The sequence below is a fragment of the Urocampus carinirostris genome, chromosome 3, assembly GCF_059441175.1.
Source record: "Urocampus carinirostris isolate Australia breed hairy pipefish chromosome 3, RoL_Ucar_1.0, whole genome shotgun sequence".
Lineage (NCBI taxonomy): Eukaryota > Metazoa > Chordata > Actinopteri > Syngnathiformes > Syngnathidae > Urocampus > Urocampus carinirostris.
In genome coordinates this window covers 48,942,079-48,969,828 of record NC_142351.1, presented here as the reverse complement: position 1 = coordinate 48,969,828, position 27,750 = coordinate 48,942,079, and the positions used below count along the sequence as shown (strand labels likewise).

Here is a 27,750-nt window from a genome sequence, read left to right as displayed (position 1 = left end):
ATTGCTGGCTCGAAGTGGTGTATTACATCTGTTTCAATATTAGTATTTTTTGTTATTGTCATTGACGCAGAAGCCAACCCTGAGAAGTTTAACAGCCGTTTCAGGAATAAGATGTTCTATGCTGGGGTGAGTCTCTTCTTTCTGTCAAATTAGTTGAGAGATTTGGAAATTAAACAGTTTAAATATTTTGTTATTGGTAACATGTCATCGCAATATGTGACACACTCTGGCAGACAGGTACTCATGTCGAAAGTTACAATTTGCATCATGGGCCAAATTGGAGCAGGATGTCCAAAATAACCGATTTAACAAATCCATCCATCCATCCATCCATTATCTGCACCACTTATCCTTAGTAGGGTTGCGGGGGTGCAGGAGCCCATCCCAGCCAATCCCCAAACTAAGGATTCCGACTAAAATGTTTTTGGAATGCTATGACATACTTTAAAGTTTTGGCATACCTCCATGCATGCACCACTTGGAATAAAACAAAATGAAGAAATTAAATATATAAAAGTTGTCCACCCGAAGCCCTTTTTTGCCACAGCCTACTTGAGCTATTTTATACTGCTACACTCGACAAGTTTAGACTACACTAGCACTCTGCTATAAGCTTACATTCAGAATACATATTTATAGGAGGCCTATTTGACTTTTCCCAGTCCATATTCAATAGACAAAAAGTCCTTAGTACCATAAAACAACATTTTACTTCGGGATTTTTTTATTTTTGGTGGCATAGATAATCCCAGCGACATTCAAACATGTGACTCAACTCTCCAGTCAAATGCTGCATGGCATACACGATAAACATTAAGACGAGGTAAAAGTCGAAGCTTAACTTAGTAATAATGTGAGTCATCGAGGATCTGCAGAGCTCAAACAACTCGTGTTTTGGACAGTTTCTTATGCGCATTGTTGCTCCACGTGGTGAACATCGCTTAGACACCTCAGGTATTTTGTGTTATCTATAGTTTTTTTTTAACTTTTAATTGTAAAACATTTTGTGTTCTACCAGGATTGCAAATACACTAAATGTTAAAACAAAAACAGTGAGAGAATCCTGGTTTCCAAGGTTGTCTTTCATTCAGGGTTTTTCTACACAAACAATTTGACTGATACATTTCTGTGATACCTTACAGACGGCATTCTCAGATTTTCTTATGGGAAGCTCCAAAGACCTGTCAAAACACATTCGAGTCGTGGTGAGTAGCTGTCAATCAAGCTGGATCTCTGTTGTAAAAGCTCTACCACTCAAAATGTGCGTGTGTGTTTTTGCATGCTTGTCTACAGTGTGATGGGACAGATTTAACAACAAAGGTTCAGGATCTAAAGCTCCAATGTCTGGTCTTTCTCAACATTCCCAGGTTTGTCACAATAGTTCCTATTATTGAAAGAACATAATTTCCATCTTTTCTATATAGACCCTTTGCACATACATGAACATAACCACGTTTCAAAGGTGCTAACGCCATGAAGGAAGGCAGTAAACCGTAGTAAACAGTACTCCCTGTTGGTGAGGCTTGTAAACAGTAGACAACAAAAACAAAATGCTACACTATTCAACACCATTCACAAAGACTATTCAAACAAATATTTTGCAGCTGTTGGATGAGGTAGTTCAGCTTGTCAGAAATAACAAAGAGCGGTATTCAGAGAAACTGAGGATAGCTTTAGGAGTGCAAGCTACCGACCCATACCATTTTCCTCGTGACATAGTCACAAATCTAACCAAATCGTCCAGTCTGCCCATTTTTACTCAACACGATATGTACCATTATACTGTAAATGGAGTGTCCCCATTGACCGGTGCTGATCTAAGAGCTTTTAAAAGACTGGATGCCTACCAGTTCTTTGTATCTGGTTGGGTTCCCGGTGCGTGTTGCTGCGCTTACAGGGGGAGGTGCCTCTTCATGGCAAAGGTAAGAGACTAACATTAGCTGTGTATGCTAATATTTTTGATCCAAGGTGTCATCAAATCTCAAATCAATTATAACCAAAAGATTATTTATCCTTTTTATTTTAGCTACAGAAGCAATATCTTGCTTATTGGTAGCTACATTGTCTTTGACGTGACTCGTACACACTTAACATAAAACGAGCAGTACGAGAAATACATACAATGTATCTTGTAAAACTGCTCACTGAAAATCCTGGAGTACATTAAGGACTGCAAGTCCCTACAATTGATTACAGATATCCACCAGCATCTTCGGTCTTCATCAAAACGGATACAATAAAATGACAAATTCGGCTTAGAACCTTTCCAGCAAGAAATCTCCACCGTAAAAAGTTGTGGTTATAGTCTTCTGTCCCCCTTTTTGATATTTGTTTCAACTCAACTGCTTATTCTACTCCTTTATTCAAATGCCGTCTGCTCAGTTGTTTTCTGTCAGTCATGGCACTTATGATTTTGGTGAATGCAACGTGACGTCACGTGCAGAGGGTCAATAGCAGGGGTCGTGAACCTTTTTGACCCAATGAGCTATAGGAGAATTTTATTTTTTAAATATTGAAAGCTACACCATACATTTTAGGAGAAAATTCAACGAAACCGCCAAACGCACTGTCCAGACAAAAGCAAATTCTTTAGCGCATTATATCTAACTCTGTGACGTTTGATGATTTGAAAAAAATCTATGAAATAATATTTGAGCCTGTGTCCCATATCAATATAAATATACCGCTTGAAATGCGTCTCCCCCCGCAGTTACTTAAGACTGTTTTTTTGTCAAAAAGAATGGTTTCAAAACAAATTGCAAGCAATACTTTTGTAAAAATGTCACTAAATACTGCTATTAATGATACCAACGTGGTTGCATTCAATGCAGACGGCACTGGGCAAGGAGTGCACATGTTGTCCTGTGTATAGCTCCGCCCATTCCAACCCCTCACCCAATCAAATTGCTCTAGATGCCTTGCCAGAGCTTCTGGGTATTTAAAATGTGTTGTGTGGCTTTTCATTATAAAGTGTCTAAACAATGAGCATAGAATGCTTAATGAGCTTCCATATACAGGATTATTTATTGAGGGATTTACAGCCTAAGCGAGGTCTGTTGGTGTGTCACCTTGACTGTAAACTGTAGTCAGAATTGTTTCTTATTTTACTGACATCTATATTATTCATTCCTTCAAATTACAATTGGTAAAGTAATTATTTCACATTTAACAAATGGTTTAATGTGTGTCTCTACCATAATTTTTTAAGCCATCTCTAATTCATCTCCGCGCCATATATACTTATGAGAAGAGCCACAGGTTCCTGATCACTGGTATATAACATTGCAGTGTTGAAAACAAAAAATGCAAGGGCTAAATAGCATTAAACAGAAAACTAGTGACGTTTTGGGGTGATGAAATTTTCAAAAGCCTTGCTTCATCACAGACGCACCATTTGTAGTCCAAACAGCTCTTAAGTCTTTTTCATTCTCTTAATCATAACCCGACCACACTGTAAGCAGGCTGAACAACATAAAAAGATAATGTGGGAAAATATGGTTAATTACTTTTGAAGATTCTTTTTACTGGTCCACAGGACGTCCTTGACTGTTATGTGTAGTTTATTGCTCTATTCCAATCACAAGCATACAATTGAAATTGCAGGGTATGTTATTTACGGTTTAATTATCAAAAAAGACTCGGGTCTTATTTCAATGCTCTGAATATCTTTTCTAGAATCTGGCTGGCAAGTGAAAGTTTACACCTCTAGTGAATAGTTTAATCAAATCAAAATTAATTTTATAGCTTTTTTTTGTAATGATTCTTATGTTACATATTATCTAAATAATTGACTTCATCTTTCAAAATGAATTGCTCTCATGTGTTTTCAGAAAAAATATCCTGAGATACATTTTCTCCATTTATGAAGCTCTTTGTGTTTTTATACCCAAAATATGATATGTACTAAAGGTTTTGTACTTGTGTAATTTTTTGCCTTTGTCGATTTTCAGGTACTGTGCAGGAACAACACCTTGGGGACACCCAAGTGAACATCATGACTTTGAACCTCAGCGCCATGACGATGGGTATATTGAGGTCATTGGGTTCACCATGACATCTTTGGTACGGAAATGAGGTTTGAATGTGTTGAAATAGATTTGATTTCTTGCGTATGATTTTTCAAATGTACTCTTGTTAAATTAAGCAAAATCAAAAGGACCTCCAACTTTGACCATATTGTGTTTTTTGTGTGCAGGCTACTCTTCAGGTTGGAGGCCATGGTGAGAGGTTGAATCAGTGTCGCGAAGTAACACTCACCACCACAAAAGCACTTCCTGTTCAGGTTCAGTATCCCACTCGCTCACTTTTTCCCTCTGGTGTCACATAAAGTGAATAATGTAAAAGCCACTTTGATTATGTTTTTTTTTCCTATTTTTAACTAGTTTTGCCGGAATACTTAAATTAGCTTCTCTAAATGAAAAAAAAACAATTTCCACAGGGTTTTACAATGTCTTTACTATTTGTAACTACCCTATTTTTGGACTGCAAGGTGCACCTAAATAGTTTATGGACTGCATTTATTTAGCCCTTTACCAGTCACTGAGGACCTCCAAAACACTTTAAAATAAACGGCACACTTTTTACACACACAAACACACACACAAACTCACACCAATAGCAGAGGTGAAGTGAAGAGGTGGCGACTGTTTAACCTATCAAAATGTACTTTTCAAATCAGTGTTTTTGGCATGGTGAGTAAAAATAGTGTGATAATAAGATTAGATCTAGTGCCTTTTCTTATGCCATACTCACCACTGGTGGCCTAGTGGGAGATTGTAGGCGGTCTTATTGTCACCGCTTCGGTTAGATTCCCGTCAGATACAATGTTTTGCTAATTACGTCAACAACACTTTTTGCATCAATGCATACCGTGAGTGTATAAAGAGCCTAGTTGTTATACACAAATAGACATGGTAGCTCTTAGTGTAGTCTCAATTTAATGTGCCTTATTGTCTGGTGCGCCGTATAGTGTGGAAAATACGGCGCATTAGAATTAAGAGTGGGAAATGAATCAACGTGTTTTCTTTGTCAGTAAAAATATTTCAAGTTAATAACTTCAACAGACAGCCTCATTTTTTTAATGAATAATTATATGGATTGTTCATATTCAGGTGGATGGCGAGCCTTGTAGACTCGCTCCCTCTATAATCAACATCAGCCTTCGAAACCAGGCCAACATGGTCCAGAAAACCAAGAGGCGCACATCCTTGCCACACCTCAATGAGTGAGTCATGCACTGTAGCTTTTAAGTAGTCCTTTATTTTTACCCACTCTTACAACAGTCATAAAATTAAATCACTTTCATTAAAACGGTTATGTTTCTTTGTGTCTCAGCCAACAACCGGTTCCAGACAGGCTGAGGCTTCGAGTCAGCAGAATCAGCATGAGTGACTATAATGCTCTGAACTACGACAAAGACAAATTGCGACAAGCATGTAAGGAAACACACCAACAAATCATTGGCACCACTGTAGATGTAGATTCAACAAGTTTAAAGAACCCAGTTTATTTGTGTTTTATGTTTTACCAAACTTGGCCAATTAAAGATTAAACACTTTTTTTTAAATAGTTGTCTTTGATAAAGTGGATTTATGAAAGGTAATTCCTAACTCTTAAACGTGCAAAATGTGTGAAAAAGTACATAATTTTTTGCTTTAAATCAATATATATTTCATTGATTCCATCTATTTACCTTCGTCATATCCCTCAAGAGGGCTGAGCGACAGCAAGACAAACACATACAATAACAAAGAAAATAACAGGGAAAAAATAGCACAAAACAATTATTTTCTGAAATAATGCATTTTGAAGGCAGAATAGCTTGTCATTGTCATCCCGAGCTTTAAAGTCATCAGATGAACACCAGCACCCTAGCAGGCCAGTCGCCATATAGTTTTACATGTTAATTAGTCGTAGAGGTTATGCATGTTCCAAGCTTTTGAAGATTTTATGGAGAGTACTAAGGTGTTGTGTCGCAGGCGGCAATGGTAGAAAAAAGCGAGAGAAGCCAAAAAGGTGCTAACTGGCAAAAATATCACATGGAGGGCCGCCAGGTGGCTAACTGGCAGATACTGCTGCAGCCTCAGCGGAAAAACGCAATCCTGGCCGACCATAAAACACGCAGTGAGCAGCTAGGTTAACTGGGTAAAACATGAAGCTGGTCCGGGAATAAACATACCAAGGAATACAGCAAAACTGTCACTTTTACTAGACCAGCTGGCCAAACAACACACGATGGGCAGCCAACAAATGCCATCCCAGAGAAAACAAAACAGGATTGCCATTGGCGTCCTGACGCTAACGGGGAGCTAGCTGGACAAAATTATACCAACCGTGCCAACTGCGGCAAAAAACACAAACGAAAATCCACAATCGCCTACTTCCAAGCAGAAATGAGCGTTATGCTCGCGCTGATTTCTACAATCCGTGTCGGTTTCGGAGCTCGCCTCTTATGTTGTGTTAATGGGATTCGCCATTTTGAAAGTGACATAAACTTTCAATGATGTCTCCGTGCTACAGCAAACAAACCTGGTGGGTTAACTTTGAGACTACATTTTTTGAGGGTCCTGGCGCGTGGAATGGTTTTCATCATATATGCATAATTGTGGGGAAGAACACTACATTCTGTGCCTAAGGATAACAAAGTCTGTTTGGGAATACCTTCAAGCACGGCATTGCATTGTGTCTTATTAATGGAACAAGAATAGAATGTTGTTGCTATGGTAATCATCCCAGGAGGGTCAGGCAGAATAGGTAATGAGTGTTTGTAGTATTTTATGTTAAGGTCTGAATTGGGATTAAATCTGCCTTGTGATTGCTGAGAGCTCTAAACAGGAAGTCAACAAGCTCATTTTCATTTAGGTCCACCAAGCCTCTTGTACCTTGATCAAGTGTGCCCAGAGTATAGATGCATTGGATTTATTGGTCACTGCTATTGATGCTTAAAATAAAAATAAAAAGCTGAATGTCAAGTGTATTCGGTCCTTTATTTATTTACTACCAAATGGAGTTCTGGGTGCTGCCACGAGATGGTGATGTGACACCACAAACATTTGACAATAGAAGTGTTGTTTCTGTGCTTTGCATATCATTTATATGTGTAGCATAGTGCCTGGAGATTAATCTATTGTGAATAATATGCATAGGTGTTGAGGACCCATATGGTAGTGATAGGCTATTGCAGTATTGAATTACAAGAGGGACTCTTATGTTCTCTGTTCCAGTGCACTCATTTATTTTTTTCATTTTTTCTGAAATACCTTAAGTTTACCTTTTTATTTTGGCCCTCCACATATTGAGTGTTGCAAAATCTCTTTTTAGTGATTATATGCATTATAAAAACAAAATAAATCATCATTTTAGTCAATTTATTGAATAAAGGAATTCACTCTACAGTGCGTTTATTCTCTACTTTGGGGTGCTCTAGTGATTTTTTTTTTTTTTTTTTCCACTATTTGAAACTAGTTACCGGTCGTATTGTCTCGAGATTCAGATCGTGTGATAACTGTGAGCAAAGATGTCACAGTATCCCTGGTGTACTGGTGTCCCTATTTTTCAGATTATCATGATAATTATTTTATTTGTAATTGTATACCAGTTTTTTTATTTTTAGTTATTAATTATTCCCAAATATTCTCAGAAAAATCAAAACTTAATTTTGAGAAATATGTGTTTTGTATTTGTTTATCATACTTATTTGAATATCACAAGCTTTTTGGCTTAGGAGTATTTGTTTGACAACAAAAAAAGTACTGACCTGCACTAGAAAACCTTGTTTTTGAGGGACAATGCGACTGCAAGCTAAACTGTGCGTTTTTTAATGTCCCATAAGCCCCCTTATCTTATTCTCTGTGTCATTGCATGCTATGTGAGTAAAAAAAAGTCAATTGGAAGCAATTGTCATCAAAGAAGCTGGTGAACAGCTCATTATTTCACTCTGCAAAGGGGAAAATGGTGCAAACATTTCCAATTCCCACTGTATGAAGAAAAGATGGTGCTCATTCATTACCCGTGGCAGACAGTATTAGCAGTAATTGAATTCATGGCTTTTGAAGGTAAAACGTGAAACCGGTAATCTGTATACTTGTATTCCTGCAACTGAAATCAATCAGTCAAATTGAACTGTTCCTGGGGCTATCCTTTGGAAATTAGTGTACTTGAGTTTGTGGCAGAGTTCTTTAATGATGGACATCAGCTTTAAGTTTGGTTTCATTAAGACAGAAAACTGCCTTTTTTCCCGTTGTTCTTGAAGTGTTGGTCTTTTCATCCCACTGCTATAGTTTAGACATGTGAACACGGGAGACTTTTGTCTCATATACTAAGTAGCTATTATTTGTAAGTAGTGGGAGATCTAATCACAAATCTAAATGGGCAATCACCAGTTAATCAGACAGTGTACGTACTACCAGGAACGAGTAATACATTTGTGTCTGTTTGTCCTCAGCGATTCCACTAGGACTTATTGTGGTTCCTGGAGACAGTGACTTGGAGACATGCAGAGAACATATCCAGCGTCTACAAGAGGTAAAACCAAATGGGAATTTGAGTTTGCGTTTTTGTTCCTATGAGTGACTGATTCTTGAGTTTCATGTTAAAGACTAAGATTAATGTCTGAGCTATTTTGTCTTCTTTCTTTTTACCTCTTACAATATCTTCAGGACTTCTCCTTTGTCCATGCTCCTTTGAGATGTGTGGGAAATCAGGTTGGTTGGGGCGCTGTTGTGTGTGTTAATTTGAGATTTGTGTTGTACTGGAACTCATTTTTTCACGATTTTGTGTTTGTTGATAACCATTCTGTTCTGTCCGGAGGTTTTCTTCATGATCATCTGAAAACTAGACCAATAAGATTTAGTCAGACCCCTAGACATGTTCATTGTATCCTTTTAGGATTTATGTTGAATAGCAGGGAAATGAGGCTACATGGAAATACAAAGAGCAGTTTTAAAAAGATGATTTCTTGTATTAAGGTACAAAAAATCTTGACCTGTCTGGCCCCATGTGAAAAAGTAATTGCCCTTTGTTGTTAAATCACAAGGTTACTGACTAACCACAGTTTTGGGAAAGGCTCTGCTGACCTTGCTGGCCTCAGATAAGGTAATTGTTCATGAATCAGGTGAAGAATGTCATCAATGGGAGTGTTCACAGGCAAAAACACTGCTCTCACAAAAGAACACTAAGAGTTGTCTCACATTGGCCAAAAAGCATCTTGATTTTCAGGATTTTTGGAGAAAAAATATGTGGCCTGATGAATCAAAAAAAAAATCATTTTTTAGGTTATGTGCGGCCCATTACATCCGGCGTGAAAATGGCACAGCATTTGACAAAAGCAACATGCCTACAATAAAACATGGTGGTGGCATTGGTCTAGGGCTGCTTTGCTGCCTCCAGAACAGGACAACTTGCCGTGGTTGATAGAATAATGAATTCTGGTGCTTACCAGAAGATCCTGAGGGAGAATATCTGGCCATCAGTTCCTTCCCCTAAACTCAAGCTCTCTTGGATCATGCAGCAGGGTAACGAACCAAAACACACCACCAAATCCACCTCTGAATGGCTCAAAAAAAAAACTAAATGAAGGTTCTGGAGTGGCCAGGTCAAAGTCCGTGTTTAAATACAATTGAGATGCTGTGGTGTGACCTTTAATGGGCAGTTCATGCTAGAAAACCCTTAAATATAGCAGGTTTGAAATAAGTTTTTAAAGAGGAGTGCACCAAAACTCCTCCACAGCATTGTAAAGACTCATTACAAATTATCATAAACGTTTGATTTCTGTTATTGCTGCCAAAGGTGGCTCAACTTTCTATAGGTTCAATTACCTTTTCAGATAGGTTTTGATTTTTTTTTGTGCTTTTATAAAATCAAATAAGAATTTCAAAACTGCATTTGTATTTCCTTGGGTTGTCGCTGTGTGATATTAAAATTGGTTTTATGATCTGAAACCTTTTTGAGAACACAGAAATCTGGAATGGAGCAAATCATTTTTTCACAGCAACTCGGTATAATATATATGAAAAATGGTGAATGGTCTGCATTTATATTGCGCTTTTCAAGTCACTGAAGACCTCCCAAAGCGCTTTACAATATGCTTTACACGTACCCATTCACACACACACACACATCGAAAGATGTGACGCTTCAAGAGCTACAGAAAGTGTCTCTTTACACTTTATACTATAGCAACATCACCATCCATTTTGAAAAATGCAACATCGCAGTTCAGTCTTCATTTACTGTAGTATGAATTTGTAATGTAAAAAAAAATATATATACATATATATATATATATATATATATATATATATATATATAATTTTTATTTTAATATATCTATCTATCCATCCATCCATTATCTGCACTGCTTATCCTCAGTAGGGTCGCGGGGGTGCTGGAGCCCATCCCAGCTTTCTTCGGGCAGTGAGCAGGGGAATCCCTAAACTGGTTGGCAGCCAGTTGCAAGGCACACAAAGACAGACAACTCACTCGCTCATCCACACCTAGGGACAATTTGGACTGGCCAATTAGTCTAAAATGCATGTTTTTGGAGGGTGGGAGGAAACCGGAGTGCCCGGAGGAAACCCGCGCAAGCACGGGGAGAACATGCAAACTCCGCACAGGAAGGCTGGTAGCTGGATTTGATACCATGACCTCACACATGCTAACCGCTCAGCAGCCATGCCGCTCATATAAAAAAATATTTTATATATATACATATATATATATATATATATGTATATATATATAAAATATATAAATGAGTGACACAGCGGGTAAGTGGCTAGTGTGTCCGCGACACAGTTCTGAGGTCTTGGGAGTTTGCATGCTATCCGGTTTCCTCCCACATTCCCAAAACATGCATGTCAGGTTAACTAACCGGTCCAAATCATCCCTAAGTGTAAATGAGTGAGTGAGTTCTGTGTTAGGGCAGCTGGGATGGGCTCCAGCACCCCTGCAACGTTATATTTATACACATATATATATATATATATATATATATATATATATATATTTGAGAGAGAGAGAGAGAGAGAGAGATAATTTTAGTTATTGTTTCTACTCATCAACTTTTTCTTCTCCTTTCACCTTGCCATTTCATCATTCTGGATCTTGTCCCAATTTAGTCTTTGATCAGAAGAGCCAAAATAACATAAAACATCTAACAAAATAAAAAAAAAAAAAGATTTTCATCTGATTAAACCAGTCGAGCTGATCGGTTATTTCGTGGTTTCCATTTTGAGGTTGGCAACCTCGGACTTGTTGTCAAACTTGTTGTAGATGTCTGCTTTCAGCCTGATCACTACTTTCTCGCGTGTGGTTGTCTGTTCAGCGAGACTGTTGTTTTCACTTGAAATGACTGCCGCATTGCAATATATTCTGTTCCCAGTTCCATTCATACCTTTTATCCCTCTCTTTGTCATCACTCATATAATAAGAAATAGAGATAAAGAGATAGATACGTTATCTATCCCCATAGGGAAATTCACAGATTGAAACATTATTTAAATGAGATATGCTAACAATCATTAAAATTTGCTTTTTTGGTCTTGGTACATTATTGCGGTTAAACCGACCAAGTTTTGATCATCTCCTCTGCTACTCTGAACCCCGAGAGTGTATATGCGCACAGCCTCTTTTTGAGTTAATTAATTTTCCTGGGCTTCTCTATCAGCCAAAGGAACAATATGTCTCTTGCATTAGCAGAATCTGAGGTTCCAGTCCATACATAAAACAGCAATTACGGTTCTCCTGGAGACAGCTAATTAAGCTTCACCGGCTGCCTGTTATTTTAGTGATTTTTACCGTCAGATACGGAATGGGACTTTCAGAGGTTAACAAGTATTGCACCAATTAAAAAAGAAGAGCAATTACAAAGTAGCAGACTGCTCTTCCAATTCAAGTTTTTTTCAGATTTCTGTCTGATTGTAGTGTATTGCATTGTGCTTTTTATAAAGAGTCCTAGCAATAATACAAAAAACAGTTTTCACTCTAAAGGTGAAAAAGGTCGTGAAAAACATCACTTCCGCAGTAACTGTTCAATGACCGGAGGCAAATTATTGACTGCTGATGTTTCCAACATGAGATCATCATTTGCTTCCTTTTTGAAATCCTGCTTGTTATTCTTGAAATGCACACATCAAAACGACAGTGCAATCAACAAACACCCACACAGAAAATATGAAAAGGTTTTACACTCGAGGGCTTTGGTTGCACAACACAAAAAGCAAACATTACATACAACATTTAGTCAAAATTGTCCTTTAACTAAAGGAATATACAACTCAGAACCCGACAATCCACATTGCCAGTATTTGGGGTGCTCTGAGAAATGATTGTAAATACCCTGAATTTGATAATTTTTTGTAATTCTTTGAAATACGGTATATTTTTGTTATCTTTCGTGTCTAAAATCCTGTCATGAAAACGTGTTTTGGTATTATCTTACGTTAATGGCACTTAGTAGGCGCGCTATAGCTCAAAGGGATTGAAACTCAATCAAAGAGAAAATTGTGCTGCTTGTTCAGATGGGTAAGATATTGCTTTACAGGCAAGATAATGACCTTATAAGAATGTGTGGCAACGATTTAAATTGGCCAATTAGATTGCTCTGAAGCTATTCCCATGCTCCTTGTAGCTCCAAGAGGGCACATTTGCACATTGTCAAGGCTGCTGTGATATATTATTATAGATCTATTTTGTTTTTCTCATCAAAGTGGCTGATTAAAGCTGTTCTTGGTTGTCAAAACATGCTTCTTGAAATGACTATCAGTATAATGCACATGTGTCATCAAAGTATTAACATTTTAAATGTATTATTGTTACCAATGTGTGCTGTGCTGTGTCAGTTGCTCTGGTAAGTGTTGCCTACTCCGCAATTTGCCAACTTCCTGTGTCTAACTCGGAGTTGGACACTTTTCGTAATACTTAGTTTGGTCCTTTGCCATCCTTTTTTGTTTTAACAAACAAGCAGTTTTATGGTTATTGGGAACTTATGGAGAATCAATAAAGATGATAAAAATTACTTCATACTTTAGGTAACTAAACACGACTTGGTCACAGCATGAATGTACATTAGAATATTAGCAATTGGAGCCTTTAAAGGTACAATGTGTAATGTTTGAACACTTGGTATCGCTGTGTTATTACGTGAAACAGAAAACGAATGTTAAAAAGCACATGAAAGAATAAAAACCACGGAGAATTAAGTGACTAAATCGCACTATTTTTCCTTTTTCTACCAAGCCTCTTGCAAGATTTCTGTTTTTCGGGTAACTAGCAGCAAGATGGCGCGTACTGTTCTGTCAGCTACTTTAGGCCTAACGTATGTAAAATAAAGACATATTTCTCGACCAATGAGTATTTAAAATAATCCACATGTATAAAATAGTTCATGTATTTTTGGTTATTATTTAAATCTGTATTGCTTTTTTTTTTTGGTTATGTTTTTAATCACCACTAAGAGGGCCTAAAATTTAGGCCCTCTTAGTGTAGTATTTATGGCCTAGTAGTATTTAGGGCCTAGTAGTATTTAGGGCCTAGTATTTAGGCCCTAAATACTACATACTTTAAAGGAAAGTGCATGCAGCTGCGTTCGCAACCTGGATTTATACCATGCATTTGCAGCCTAAATTGTTAAACCTTTGTCTGCCAATAGTCTGGTGCCCTAAAAAATAAACAAATAATGGTCTGGCAGTTAATTTTTTTTCAATTGTGCGAAAATAAATCTCACGAAAATTCTTTAATTCTGAAATTAAAAAAACATAATTTACATTAATATTTATAATATTAAAATTATATTTAAACGAATATAAATTTCAAATAAAAATTTAAAAATTGCGACATACAACATATCTAGTCAAATGCATATGTGTTAACCAAGATATTATAGTAAATCCGCCAATTAAACTACAATTGGAAGTGGTTTAAATGCTGCAACAGTAGAATGCATACATTTCTGAATGCAAATTATGAGATTGATGCAAAAAAGCATATATCTTATTGATGTTTATCTATTCCTGCCTAAAATTGGATTTCGTTACAGAAAGAGACGTGTCGAGTCTGTTGACTCATTTAGGAATCACAACAAGAAATAAACAGGGTTTGTATGGGTGCTTGAAATCCTTGAAAATGCTCGAATTTTAATCTTAGGTTTTCAAGGATTGACAATTGGTTGAATTTTGAGTGAAGCGCTTGTCAATGCTTGAAATTGTTGCCACATTTTTTTAAACACGTAGTTATCATTGATGCCGACAGTTGGCTTCGCTTTGCCATTGCATTTCTTCTTCGCTCCTGAGTAACTGCTGGTGACATTAGTTTTTCATGCCATTGTCCTATGAAGAGTCACCGCCCCCCTCATTAAGCGAGGTGCATGCTACACTTAAAGAGAGAACTATATAATGTGCATTAGTGCAAGAAATACGTATCAAATATGTAGTCAAATATATATTTTTTACGGCCCTGCTAATGAGGATACTACAATCGGAATGATTTATTTGCTGCAGAAGAAACATGTATATGTTTGTGAATAAAATTATGGGATTGATGCAAAAAAAATCTATTTCATCTAGGTTTAATTTTATCTATTCTCCATCTAAAAATGTGATTTACATTTACATGAAGACACTTGTTATTTGGAAATCAGACTGAGGTTTAAACATCTCTGGACAAATTGGAACTGGTGATCTTTATTCTAATAATCAAATCCACTTTTAAAGTCTAACAAAAACATTTTTGTTAGTCATACAATATGTATGCACACCAGCTTCTCTGAGGGACCCCTATTGAAGTAAAGTAACGCTTTAAGACGTTAACTCTGCAGAGAGCTCTCCTCAACCTTCCTCCATTTGTGTCCCCCTCGCTCCTGCTTGCCTTTATCCCTTACTATATTTTTTTTCTGTCTTTCATCTTTGCGGCCAGGGGGGCTCTTGCCTATGGGATTGGTGTGATGCTGTCATACTCTGTCACAGTGACTCCTGTGAAGTAGGGAACGTAGTCGTTGTGCTTTTGACGGCATGCTGGCCCATTGCCACTTCAATTTTGTATAGAAATCAAGCAGAGCCATCGTCCGTTGCTGTTTCTCTGCCACCTGAGCAGAACGACTTAAAAAAAAAATCTTGTGTTCAATCAGTGTAGCTTTTTGAGATGTTTTGAACTGTAAGTCAAAATTTAATTAAGTGCATTGAATTTTCACTTTGAAGCTGTCTTTTATTTTAGCTTGATTTTTGTCGCTACATGAATAAACCTTGAGGGTTCAGATAATAGATGGATAGGGCAATTAATCCCTGTGTCGCTGTGTTGCATAGCAACCAGAGGGATGCAGCGCTGTTTCATCTCCTGCTGACTGGTGACTGATGATGCTCGTTGGTTGCGTTTACTTTTGGAAAGTATGGTTTCAACTGGCAGAACAATGCAACCAGGCATGTTAGCGGGCTGGGTTAAGGCTTGAGAGAATTGTACCTAATCTAATGCTTGTTGAGCACAAACATTAAGTACAGTGGGGCAAAACGATATGTAGTCAACCACTGATTGTGAAAGTTTTTCTACTTAAAAAAAATAATTTTGAGGCCTGTACATATCAACATGGGTAAACCTCAACCATGAGAGACAGAATGTGGAAAAAATGAATCAGATGACCGGTTTGCTTGATTTTTAAATAATCTATTTCCAAATTTGAGTGGAAAATAATTATTTGGTCACATACAAACGGGGGTCTATCGAAGTCTATCAAGGCTCCACTCGTTACATGTATCCTGGCACCTGTTTTAACTATATCGGCATAAAAGACACATGTCCACAACCTCTGTCAGTCACAACTAAAATTCTACGAATTGCTGTTGAAGGGCACCAGGGACAAAATTGTAGACCTGCACCTGGCTGGGAAGACTGCAATAAGTGAATCACTTGATGTAAAGGATTTAATTGTGGGAGCAATTTTTAAAAAAATGGAAGACAAGACCACTGATAATCTCCCTAGATCTGGGGCACTATGCAAGATCTCACCAAGTGGTGTCAAAATAATAACAAGAACGGTGAGCAAAAATCCCAAAACCGCAATAGTGGGAGCCATTGACTTACCGACAGAGATCTGGGACCACAGCAACAAAGGCCATCATAGGTAACACCATGCTGCCAGGAATTCAAATCCTGCGCTGCCAGATGTGTGTCCCCCTTGCTGAAGCAAGTATGCATCCCGGCCTGTCTGCGGTTCGCTAGATAGCATTTAGATTATCCAAAAGTGGACTGGAAGAATGTGTTATGGTCAGATGAAACTAAAGTTGAACTTTTTGGTAGAAACACAGGTTCTCCTGTTTGGAGGAGAAAAAAATACTGAATTGCTTCCAAAGAACACCCTACCCACTGTGAAGCATTAGGGTGGAAACGTCATGTTTTGGGCTGTTTTTCTGCAAAGGGACCAGGACAACCGATCTGTGCAAAGAGAACAATGAATGCTGTTATGTACGAAATTATTTTGAGTGAAAATCTTCTTTCATCAGCACTGGCATTGTCGATGAAAGGTAAATGGGTCTTTCAGCTTTACAATAATCCCAGACACACAGCCAGGAGTGATTTTGTAAGAAGCATTTCAAGGTCCTGGAGTGGCCTAACCAGTCTCCAGACCTTAATCCCTTATACAATCTGTAGAGGGAGTGAAACTCCCAATGTCAGCCCCCAAACATCACTACTCAAGAGGAGATCTGCAAGTAGGAATGGGCCAAAATACCAGCAACAGTGTGCGAAAAGCTTGTAAAGAGTTACAGAAAATGTTGTGCCTGTTCTTGCAAACAAAAGGCACATAAGGGTAAAAAGGATTTTGAGATTACCTTTTGGTATTGACTCAATACTTATTTTCCACCATGATTTGCAAATATTTGTTTATAAAAAACAGTGTGATTTTCTGTTTTCTTCACATTGTGTCTCTCATGGTTGATGTTTTAAACATGTAATTACAAGCCTCTCTAATATTCTCAAGTTTGAAAACTTGAACAATTGGTGGTTGACTCAATACCTATTCACCCCACTGTAATTGGTAAGTAATGGTCACTTTGATTTAAAATACCATCTTTTCCAATTTGTAAAGCGCACCTAACAGCCCAAATTTGGCCAGAAACTTGAAAGTGTGGTGGACAAGGTTGGGAGTGCATAGTTATTACAGGTATATTGTAAATGCTTTCACTAATTATTGGCTTGCGTTGTTATACAAGTTTTTACGGTAACCGTATTTGAGCAACGATTGATGAAATCGATAAACATTGCTGACCTAAATTGCAAAACATTTGTGTGCAGCGGGAATTAAACCCAAGTAGTGGCGGTGAGAATACTGACACTAGACGAGACAACCGGTGGTACAAATGACAAGACAAGGCACAGTGCCAGGAACACTGATTTGCCTAGTGCATTCTGATAGCTTTGACAGTCTCTCTTCTTCACCACTAAATGTTTGAGAATGGTATTTTATTGTTTTTGCTCTTGAATAATGGTCTAGTGTGTATTTCCTTGGTGTCTGTAGATTGTAAAAAGGTTATTTCTAGGTATGACTTTCATGTAAAACATGGTGGTGGCATTGTGATCGTCTAGGGCTGCTTTGCTGTCTCCGGAACAGGACAACTTGCTGTGGTTGACGGAAAAATTAATTCTGCAGTATGTAAATTACTTGTATTTACCTCAAAGATTAATTGCAGCTCTGAGTATGATTTGTTTTGCTACGTTTAAAAAATTGCAACTGTCCCATTCTCTGAGAATGTTCTGTTAGGCATCAATCATTCTGGGATTAGTGCCTCAAAGTGAGTCTTTCTGCAGGTCACAAAGTGGTAACTCCAAATGTCTGTGACTTCATTATGCGGATAAAGCAGCCGTTGGTGTACCAAGGCTTTAACTTGGTTGAGCTTGCTCTGACTGAATGAAATCCTCGAAAAGTAACGAGTTTATTGTTGGCCTTCACCAGGAGAGTGATTTCTTTTTCTTTATCAAACCATGAGGATTGTGTAACAACTAAATACACTTGAAATGAGGGACAGTAATTAACATTGTTCCAACTCTCATCATGTGTGAAATAAAATAAAATACACATTTTAAATGAAACGATGACTCCTCTAACCTCATGACTAATTTGGGATTTTTTATCCCTTTAAGTAGTTTTGAATCATTTTGGGGGGTATAAAGCAAGTGGGATCAACTGTTTACGGTGCTATGGAAAAGTGTTTTCCCCCCTTCCTAAATTCTGCAGTTTTGTCTCACAAAGGTTTCAGATCATCAAACCAATTTTATATTTCACAAAGAGACAACACAAGGAAATAGAAAACGCTGTTCTGAAATGTCTGTTTGCATTTATTAAGGCACAAAAAATGTAGGCCTATCTTCGCCTATGTGAAAAAATAAATACCCCCCGCGTTAAATCACAAAGTAAGTGTGACAAACCACAGCTTTGGGAAAGCTGAGTCCAATTCCACATGCCTCAACCAAAATTGATTGCCACCACCTGCGTTGAATCAAGAAATCACTTGAATTATCAAATTAGAAAGAGTGAAGTAGGCTTTGAAAAAAAAGGGATTCATATTTATCGTTCAGTAAAAGGTCACAATGCCATTTCCAAGCTTGTAGGGCTCTAGCAAACCACTGTCAGAGCCATTATGCACAGATGACCAAAACTCTGAGCAGTGGCAAACCTTCCTAGGAGTGGTCAACCAACTAAGATTACTCCAAGAGCGCGACAACGGCTCTTTTAGGAGGTTACAGAAGAACCGCGTAAGACATTCAGTAAACTACAAAGGCCTCACTGGCCTCAATTAAGGTCAGGGTTCATGACTGCACTATAAGAAAGACACTGGCCAAAAATGGCATCCATCGGAGAGTTCCTTGGCAAAAAACATTGCTCTTACAAAAAAACACGCAGCGTCATCTCACATTTGCCAAAAGCATCTTGATTATCCTAAAGACTTTGAGAAACATTCTGTAGACTGATTAGTCAAGAATGGAACTCTTTTGAAAGTTTTTAGCCCTTTACATCTGGCGTAAAAATGGCACAGCATTTGACAAAAAGAACATGTCAATAGTCAATCATGATGGTGGCAGTGTGATGTTTTGAAGCTGTTTTGCTGCATCAGGACCAGGACAACTTGTTTTGTTTGACAGAATGTTTACCAGATGAGCTTGAAGTATAACGGCCATCAGTTCGTGCCTTCAAACTCGAGCGCTCCTGGATTTTGCAACACGACAACGATCCGGAACACACAAGCAGGTCCACTTGTCAAAAAACAAAAAATGAAGGTTCTGGTCAAAGTTTGCATTTGAATCCAATCGAGATGCTTTGGTGTGACCTTATACGGGCAGTTCATGCTGGAAATCCTTCCAATATGGCAGATTTGAAACAATTTTGCAAAGAAGAGTGGGCTAAAATTAATCATTTATCACAACCAAAGATTGCTCAACTTGCTCTCACCGTCAGGTGGAAATTACTTTTTCGCGTTCGGCTAGGTAGGTTTTGATTATTTGTGCCTTTAAAAATTGAATCAACTTGTCAAAACTGCATTTTGTTTTTCTTTGGGTTGTCAGTGTGATATTAAAAGTGGTTTTATGATCTGAAACATTTGTGAGTAATACATGCAAAAAAAAAACAGGAAGGGGAAAATAATTTTTGATGGCACAGTATGTATACAATTTGTTGGCCATTCATTAATTAATGATCAGTGGTGTAGGATGAAGGCACGAGCTTTTTATTCAAGGTCAAATATGTGTGTCCGGGCTATGGCTAGTTAAGTTCTTCTGAATCATGTCAACCGTCAACGCTTTAATGGACCTTGCTTTATGCACTGGAGAAAAGTCTTGCTAGAAACAAAGAACCTTCAAATACCCTTGACAGTACATAATTAGAAGCTGAAACAGAAAGTATATATTTGCACATCTGTTTTTATTGTGTATTGTACTGCAAATTAAGAAAGGGTGCTTTTTTTGTCTTTAGATATGTTTTTGTCACTTTGTATTGTGATTTTATGATCATACATATGTTCTATGTATAAGCCTTTGTACCCCTTTTGGGATATTTTCTATTGTGAGCTGTTTTTCTCGTATCCGTATCGAAGTAAAATTATGCCCCTGCTTTTTCCAACATACTGTCAATGTTTGTCTGTCCTTGGTCATTTACAAACTGTCATTGACTAAATAAATGGCCAATTTGCAATAAGAACATTTCTCAGGAAAAACTAAGCAGACTGTGTGTGTTTTTTTGACATTTCTATTTACTTGTTTGAATTCACACTCACAATCTATTCAAGGTGACGTCTCTTTTGAAAAGTTCCAGAAAATTACCTCCGTTAGACTAGCTTTTTATTTTCACCCGTCTTATGACTATCTTTTGCCAGTGCCGCTTTGATTCACCCCTTTTTGGATGTGTTATAACAAGGCAACTTCAGGGTCAAGGAAGCAGGATATTTTTGTTTTTAAGAACTTTGGTTTTGGGGAAGGAGTTAAAGTTGGTTCATTGTTGATAAAAAAACAAAAGTGACCAGTGTCATTAAAGGAACACATAGTTAAAGTTTTTCTTTTTTCTAGCTCAAAGAATTTTATGTGACAGACCAAGAGTGACAATTACTCAATGTGGAATTTAGTGAGCTCCCATTGGAATGTTTTTGATTTACATATTCCTCGAACTATAGCTTAATACCATCTAACTTTATGTTAAATATGTATGTTTTTTTTGGAGTCGTTTAATTAAGCTTTAGAAGTTATCTAAACTTGTGTTGTTGGTCAGCAATATAAATCAGGTCTTAAAACTTAAAAAAAAAGTCTCAAATTTTATTACTGCATATTTAAGCTTGGTAGAGGTTTTAAGTTTTGTTTACAAATCTTAAATTTAACTCTCAAATGTTTTAATTGTCCCTGTCTTGTCTGCGTGATAGAGCCAATAACACATTTCTGCATTTTCGAAAATGCAGAATTCGTTGGACCTTTACTTACAGTCAGTCTCCACCCAGCTGTTGTCGTCGGGGTAACTCTGGGATGGAAATTGTAGGTTTAACCCGCTGTGGTTGAATGATATAAAGTAAAACTGGGTTCTGGCTGTACCACCGAATGAGTGGGCGTGGTCATCCCGCTGATGCCCAAACGTGTTATGCCGGGGTGCTACTCCGTTACCCCAGACCGTTCCAGTTTGCCCCCACATAGCCCACCCGTTGCCTGTGTCAGGGCGGTCGGTCGCTGGCCTTGCAAACCCAACCTCAGCCGCCAAGTATGCTATTCTTTTGGTGCAGGGCTTTCAAGTACCTGCCGTCGCGGCAGGGTGGCGTCAGGCCCCTGGGTCTGTCATGACTCTGCGCCTAAATAGGTGCAAGATTAGTCTTGAATTTCATTGGATGTGGTCTTGAAAAGGTCTTAAAAAGTCTTAAATTTGAATTGAAAAATCCTGGGAGACCCTGTGAATGAACTGAGACAAACTGCAGAAGTGGTTGGTTGCACCTGTGCTTTCATGCATCTGCTCAGGCTAAAAGGAGCCGAAATAGTCCTGAGGAAGTAGGCAAATGCTTTTGGGTTGATTGCGTTATGCAGATGCTGCATAATTTTGACAAACTGAAGGATAAAATATAAGACAATCTGTTTTGTCTTGTCATTAAATGTTCAAGTATGTAGCTTCAGAGTCCAATTGTTTCTTTTCCCCATCTTTAACTTCAAGGTTTCTATTTTAATTGTTCTTGTTTTTGTTGTAGGATGAAGCTACAAAGACAAAGAATGTTTCCACACAGCGATTATCACCTAAATGGTGTTTCCTTGATTGTAAGTAATATAGTTTTGATCTTTTCCGTTATTGCTGTGGATTTTTTTAATTAATGGTGAAATAAATTGTGGGAATTAAAAGATATTTCTCCTTATCATTTGCATGATGTTTAAAAAAATCCACAGGCTTACTCCAAAATTGCTTTCAGTGTAGTCCAATCATACTCTAAAACAAAATGATGAAGATAAAAATGAGAACACGATTGTTCTGATTTTAAACGGCATTTTTGAATGGGTAGATTTTTTTTCTTTTTTTTTTCAAAACCTCGTCTGGAGACGGATAGAATTGTACAGATAAACTTTGCCTACATTGCCTTAAGTTTCATGTTTTCAGCCGCTCAGATGGCTGCCCGAGAGAGAACCCACACAGTTCATTATTTTCACTTCTTAACAGCTTTTGCTTTATCTGCCAACATGGGCTTCTGGGAAACGTGTGCCTTCTGATATGGATAAACACTGGTGTTATGCTTAACACTGTTAAACATATTGGACTTTAGTCAAAGTTGTTACTGCTACAGTTTGAGCTTACTTGTTTGAAACGGCAACACAATATGATAACATATAATTCCCCTTGCTTGCTTAGTTTTATGATGGGTACACAAGCTTCCTTTCACAATCCACAAAGATTCATGTAAAAATAATAAAACATTTATTCACAAATAATCAAACATTTATTCACAAACAATGGCAATTAACATTTTCTCTGGCATTGAATGCGTTAACTCGTTTATTTTAGCAGTTAAGTGAATGCAGTTTTACACCTGAATCAACTCACTACGGTATACAAACTCAAATGGGAAAACAAAAATTATTTTTGCCTGAATTCTCATTCTGATTTGTAATGGATGAAAAAGGAATACAAAAGACAAGTTTTAGCAGTGCATAGGGAATAACAAAAGACTACATCAAATCGAACTACAAGGCTTGGCCTACTAAAGTGATTACTGCCATCTACTGACAAGAGGGAGCGTTTGGTTTGCATTTATTTTAAAAATCACAACTTTTGATAGAAATGACTTAGACTTGCTTCTTATATTGAATCACTCAGAAATGTATGGTGGGCTGGAGTAAATCATCCACGGATCCAGGCCATTGGCCGTACATTTTAAATCCATGTATTAATGTGAGTGTGATGGTTGTCTGTGCTTGGAGATATGCTGGCCAACAGTCAACACTGTACTGCTTGCTCAAAGTCAACTGGGAAAGGCTCAGACCTAACTGCAACCCTAATGAGGCTGATCTGGCGGTGTTAAAAACAGGATAGTTTAAAACATGGCATCACAGTGGAACATATATATATACAGTGTGACCTCGCTACTTCGCAGTTCGACGTTCGTGGATTCAAAGCTTTTTTTTTTTTTTTTTTTGAAGGGACGTCGCTACTTTGCAGATGTTCACTTTTTGCGGGTGGTTTTGTTCCCCATTAACCGGGTCTAATAAATAATAAAAAAAAATAAAAAAAAAAATGGTTCAAACTCCCAAATAACCAATGATGTAAATTATATTTACCGTTGGATATGATAAACATGATCAAACTTTTGATAAGTCTCGTGTAAACGAAATCAGAAAAACCCCGGGGTATTGAACACATTAAGAATTCCTAAGAAGCTCATGGAATCTTTGCGGAGTTTGACCCCAAAAAAAGATGCACTAAAGATGGAAACACTGGGAAGACAATGTAGATTCAGTGTAGTAAAAATAAATACAGTGAAAGAAAACTTAATGCAACAGACTTGCTTATGTTTTTGACTAAATCCAGTACTTTTTCTGCTATTGTTTTAACACACCTGATTTAAATGCAACTAAGAGGGAACCAATACTAATCACACAAAATTTGAATGAGAAATAGAGTCAATGAGATGTACACAGTATTTGATATCAGGTTTTTTTTCAAAGTGAAGGTTGATTTGAATCCAGAATTGTTTATAAATTTGTTGAAGACTAAAATGAAGTATCTTCCCAATCTGTATTTTCCTCCACAGCTACAACAGCTGATCGTTTTTATAGAATAGACCGAGGACAGGTAGGTTCCTATTCTTATTGTAAACCCCAATGCGATGACCATGAAGGGCCTTAAATCACTTCAATAAATGTCTTTTCAGGAACATCTCAACTATGTCTCTGAAATCTCCCATGAGGAGCTCTTTATCCTCGACCCAGAACTGATAGTTACAATGACAGTTGCCACCTCTCCTACGGCCATGCCTTATCTGGTTCATCCTTCTTCAAGCTTGGCCAACAACGGGTAGGTCTGAATATCCCTGTGTGTGTCAAGATTTAACCCACAGAGATGTTAATGGCACTTTTACACTGAACTCTGTTTGAATGGAGGAACTTTATTGTCTTTATTGTGTATTATTCAAGTGTAACGGAATTGGAGGGCTTCTTTCAGTGCAAGTAAAACAAATTAAAAAGGTAAACATTTGCGAAAGGATAAAAAGTGTTAAATACGATACAATAATGATATAGAATATGTGCATATTTACAGTGAAATTTGTACAGAACAGTATGCTCATAAAAAATGTAGATGGGAGTTGAGGGTGGTAATGGCTTTTGGGAGAAAACCAATCCTTAATCTGTTAGTTCATGCTCTGATGCACCTGTAAGTCTTCCAAGGGGCAGTAGGTCAAAGATCTGGACGCCTAGATATAACCTGTCCATGATGATGTTTTGGGCTGAAGCAGGAGTGGAGTAGATGTCCATTAGGGAGGGGAACGGGCTGGCAATGATGAACTGTGCTCCTTTTACTCTTTGCTGCAACCTCCCTCTGTCCACTTCATTACAGCTCCCATACCATGTGGAAAAGCAGTAGGTCAGCAGGCCTTTGACGGATGAGAGCCTGCTGACCAATCGACTTTGTGTATATTTTTGCAATCAGTTGTCTATTTCTAATCATCAATGAATTGTTGTTATTTAATTCAATATATATATATATATATATATATATATATATATATGCACATATGTATGTATGTATGTATGTATGTGTATATATGTATATATATATATATATATATATATATATGTATGTATAATTTTTTTTTCTTCTCACATTTAGTGAAAGCGGCTTAAATGAGGACCCAGATGATCTGTTTGTGTTCCCAGTGGCTGGCTGCCTTTCTCCATCCTCACCTTCTTACAAGTAAGGATACACTTTCTCCCAAAATCAACTTTTTAAAATTGTGTTTAATATCTACATGACAATATCTGATCAATTTTATACAGTGGCAGTTCTGGTTTCAGTTGTGGCTAAATAAAGCGTTTTTTTAACAAGTGGGTAGGCTCACTACAATGAATAGACATGTTTTGTGATTTTAAATAATATTGAAACCATCGCTATTAATGTGCTACAGCCTATTTCATACATTGTAAAAGTGCCTTGTATGCTTTATCTCGCTTGTAGCAAGCTCTATCAAATTGATATTGATCTGCCCCACTTTGAGCCATTTAATGATTTAGCAGTTGGGATTAACTCTTAATATAAACACGTGATGAGAATAATTCTGTTGTATGCTTAATCAGAATTGTTTTTATTGTCATTGATATCAACGTTGTAAAACATTCTATGCAACGAGATTTGACATGGCACTCCAACCGTTTAAATAATGGGGATATCAAATGTAATCAATATTATCGAGATAATTGGGTCTCTGGTTATTGGATTAATAACGGCAACGTAGGATGTCTAAATTCAGCCTGCCATCTTGTGGTAATTTATCATACTGAAATCATTCCCCGAGGCGTGATACTTAATGATCAGCCTTCCTCAAAGCCTTTAGAATAGTCCACACTGCATAAGAAAAAGTAAATCTGAAAACACAAGCTTAGAGCACGAAGCATATTAGAGGTTATACAAATTGGTTACATGATGACATCCACACGCAGAAGGTGGTGTAGTAGGTGCTCTGGGATTAGATTGGCTGGCTCACTGTGAATGGGGCTATTGGGAATGCCGAGCCTGTTAGATGGCAAAGCCTGCGTGAAGTAGGCAAGAGCAGGCCTGTTTGTGTCGATGCCTGGGTGTAAGCATACACTATTTCCGTGTAGGAGTATACTGTACTCATGAATATTAATGTTTTCACATTTCCTCACTCTGCTGTGACAAATGCTGCTAAATGAAATCCAAACGTTTATGTGGGTGCACGGATTTAAACTTGCACTGCCTCCACCAGAAGATTTTAGATTTTGCTGTTTATGCTTAATGTTTTGATTTAGTGCATATTTGTTACTTTAATTAATGAAAAATTAATTGACAAAAAAACCCTTGTCTTGGGGTCAGCAACTAAAAATGTTGAAAGAGCCTTAACATCCTAAAGTAAATGAAATATCTGGAGCGGCGAAAAAATGAAAAATAGACAAAAACATTTAGACGTATTAAAATAAAAAAAAGAGTCAAATTCAGTTATACTTTATTGTCATTCTGGTACACGTGTATATGGAACAAAATACATTTGATTCCGTTTTTGCAAATTTAAAATAAATCTTAAATAATGGATGTGCAATAGTGGATGAATCATTTTGGCTATATAAAATAAATAAAAATAATATTAATAACCATTAAAAATATTTATACATCAAATATCCTTGTTTAACTCATTCAATGCTAGATGTTTCTCAAATGGGAAGTGCAGGTGCAATGCATGGATGCATTTCAAGCAGAACTTTCACTAAGGTTGTTTATTTATTTTTTGTTTTTGCATTTCTGATACCTCAAATATCAAAACAATTCTTTCAATTAAACCTATGGGCACTTTGCTTGCAAAATAACATTTTATTGCAAGAACTCTAAACTCGCGCATGAATGACTCGTGTTTCAGTCATTCACTGGCCGGCCACACACTCCCAATCGCTGTTAAGAGTAAGCAAAACCAGGAAGTGGGGGCTCCTCAATGTGTAGACAAAGGTCTGATCAAAGCCATTCCTGCCATTTAGTGGTTATTTATCATACTGAAATCATTCCGAGAGGCTTGATACTTACTGGTCAGCCTTTATCAAAGCCTTTTAGAATATTTTTAAAAAAAAATAAAAAGACATACTTTTATGTTTTGGCACTCAGTGACAATACTCTTGTAAACATATTCAAATGTTATGGCACTAAATGACCTGCTATTTTTTAAACATACAGCCTTGAAAATTGTTAGGAATGTTTGCTCCTCAGAGCCAGTGCTAGAGCTGCAGGTTGCTGACATCGACACTAGTCTAACAGAATCCTTGTAATTGCTAGATAAGGAGTTCTGGTCTCGAATATCGCACAAATTTCTAGGTAGCAACTTACTTAGATGGTGGTTAAGTACTCTGATCTGAGAAGTTGACATCCAGGACGACGTGTTATTTTGTGAAATATATTGGCTCGTGGCAAGTGTGTACATGTGTTTGTGTTGGCAGTCTGATTTGCAATCCTGAGTGGATTAAGTGGGCAGATGAGGTGCAGAGATGAGAGGCATTTGTGCACTTTGGAGAGAGACCTAGGGAGGGATGGAGAGAGAGATTGTAAAGCAAAAAAAGTTGATGGAGAAAAGAAATGAAATTGCACGTCAGAGCTCTTGAATCACCTCGTTTTCCAGTATTTCGATGCCTGTGCACGCACACACAAACACATGCGCATTCTCACACACAGATGAGAGCCGCGGAGCAATTTGCCTACGCTCGGCCAGAGGTGAACAATATCCCTCCCACGATAATTACATCCCCCTCTTAGCTTCTCTCCATCACCTGGTCTCTGACAAACACCTACACACAAAACACAATTTTTTTTTCCTTTCTTACGAATTTTCCTCTAGGGTTGAAAGGTTAACATTTTTAAAAAAACAAAAGCTCAACATGAAAAAAAAGAACCTAGACAGTTTGTTATAAATCGTAAATGGTCTGCATTTATATAGCGGTTTTTCAAGTCAATGATAACGGAAAATGCTGAGGATTTGGATGAGGCGACTGATGCCTTATATTTCACTCACTCTATGCCATATTGTATAAATATGTTGTCAGAAACATATT

General features: G+C 37.5%; 1 protein-coding gene across 3 annotated transcripts in view; it reads left to right on the top strand.

Moving 5' to 3' along the window:
- The window catches only part of LOC148369932 (diacylglycerol kinase zeta-like), a 66,452-nt gene that overhangs the window by 15,111 nt on the left and 23,591 nt on the right, over nt 1–27,750 (top strand). For 2 of the 3 annotated variants that reach the window (XM_088332179.1, XM_088332181.1), the window contains exons 16-28: nt 71–126; nt 1,143–1,205; nt 1,294–1,367; nt 3,951–4,062; nt 4,196–4,282; nt 5,112–5,224; nt 5,335–5,435; nt 8,444–8,523; nt 8,658–8,702; nt 21,690–21,756; nt 23,739–23,779; nt 23,859–24,001; nt 24,815–24,898. In XM_088332179.1, coding sequence (XP_088188305.1) covers nt 71–126; nt 1,143–1,205; nt 1,294–1,367; nt 3,951–4,062; nt 4,196–4,282; nt 5,112–5,224; nt 5,335–5,435; nt 8,444–8,523; nt 8,658–8,702; nt 21,690–21,756; nt 23,739–23,779; nt 23,859–24,001; nt 24,815–24,898 — 1,066 coding nt within the window. The remainder of the gene's footprint in view (nt 1–70; nt 127–1,142; nt 1,206–1,293; nt 1,368–3,950; nt 4,063–4,195; nt 4,283–5,111; nt 5,225–5,334; nt 5,436–8,443; nt 8,524–8,657; nt 8,703–21,689; nt 21,757–23,738; nt 23,780–23,858; nt 24,002–24,814; nt 24,899–27,750) is intronic. The other variant, XM_088332180.1, reaches the window with a different exon arrangement.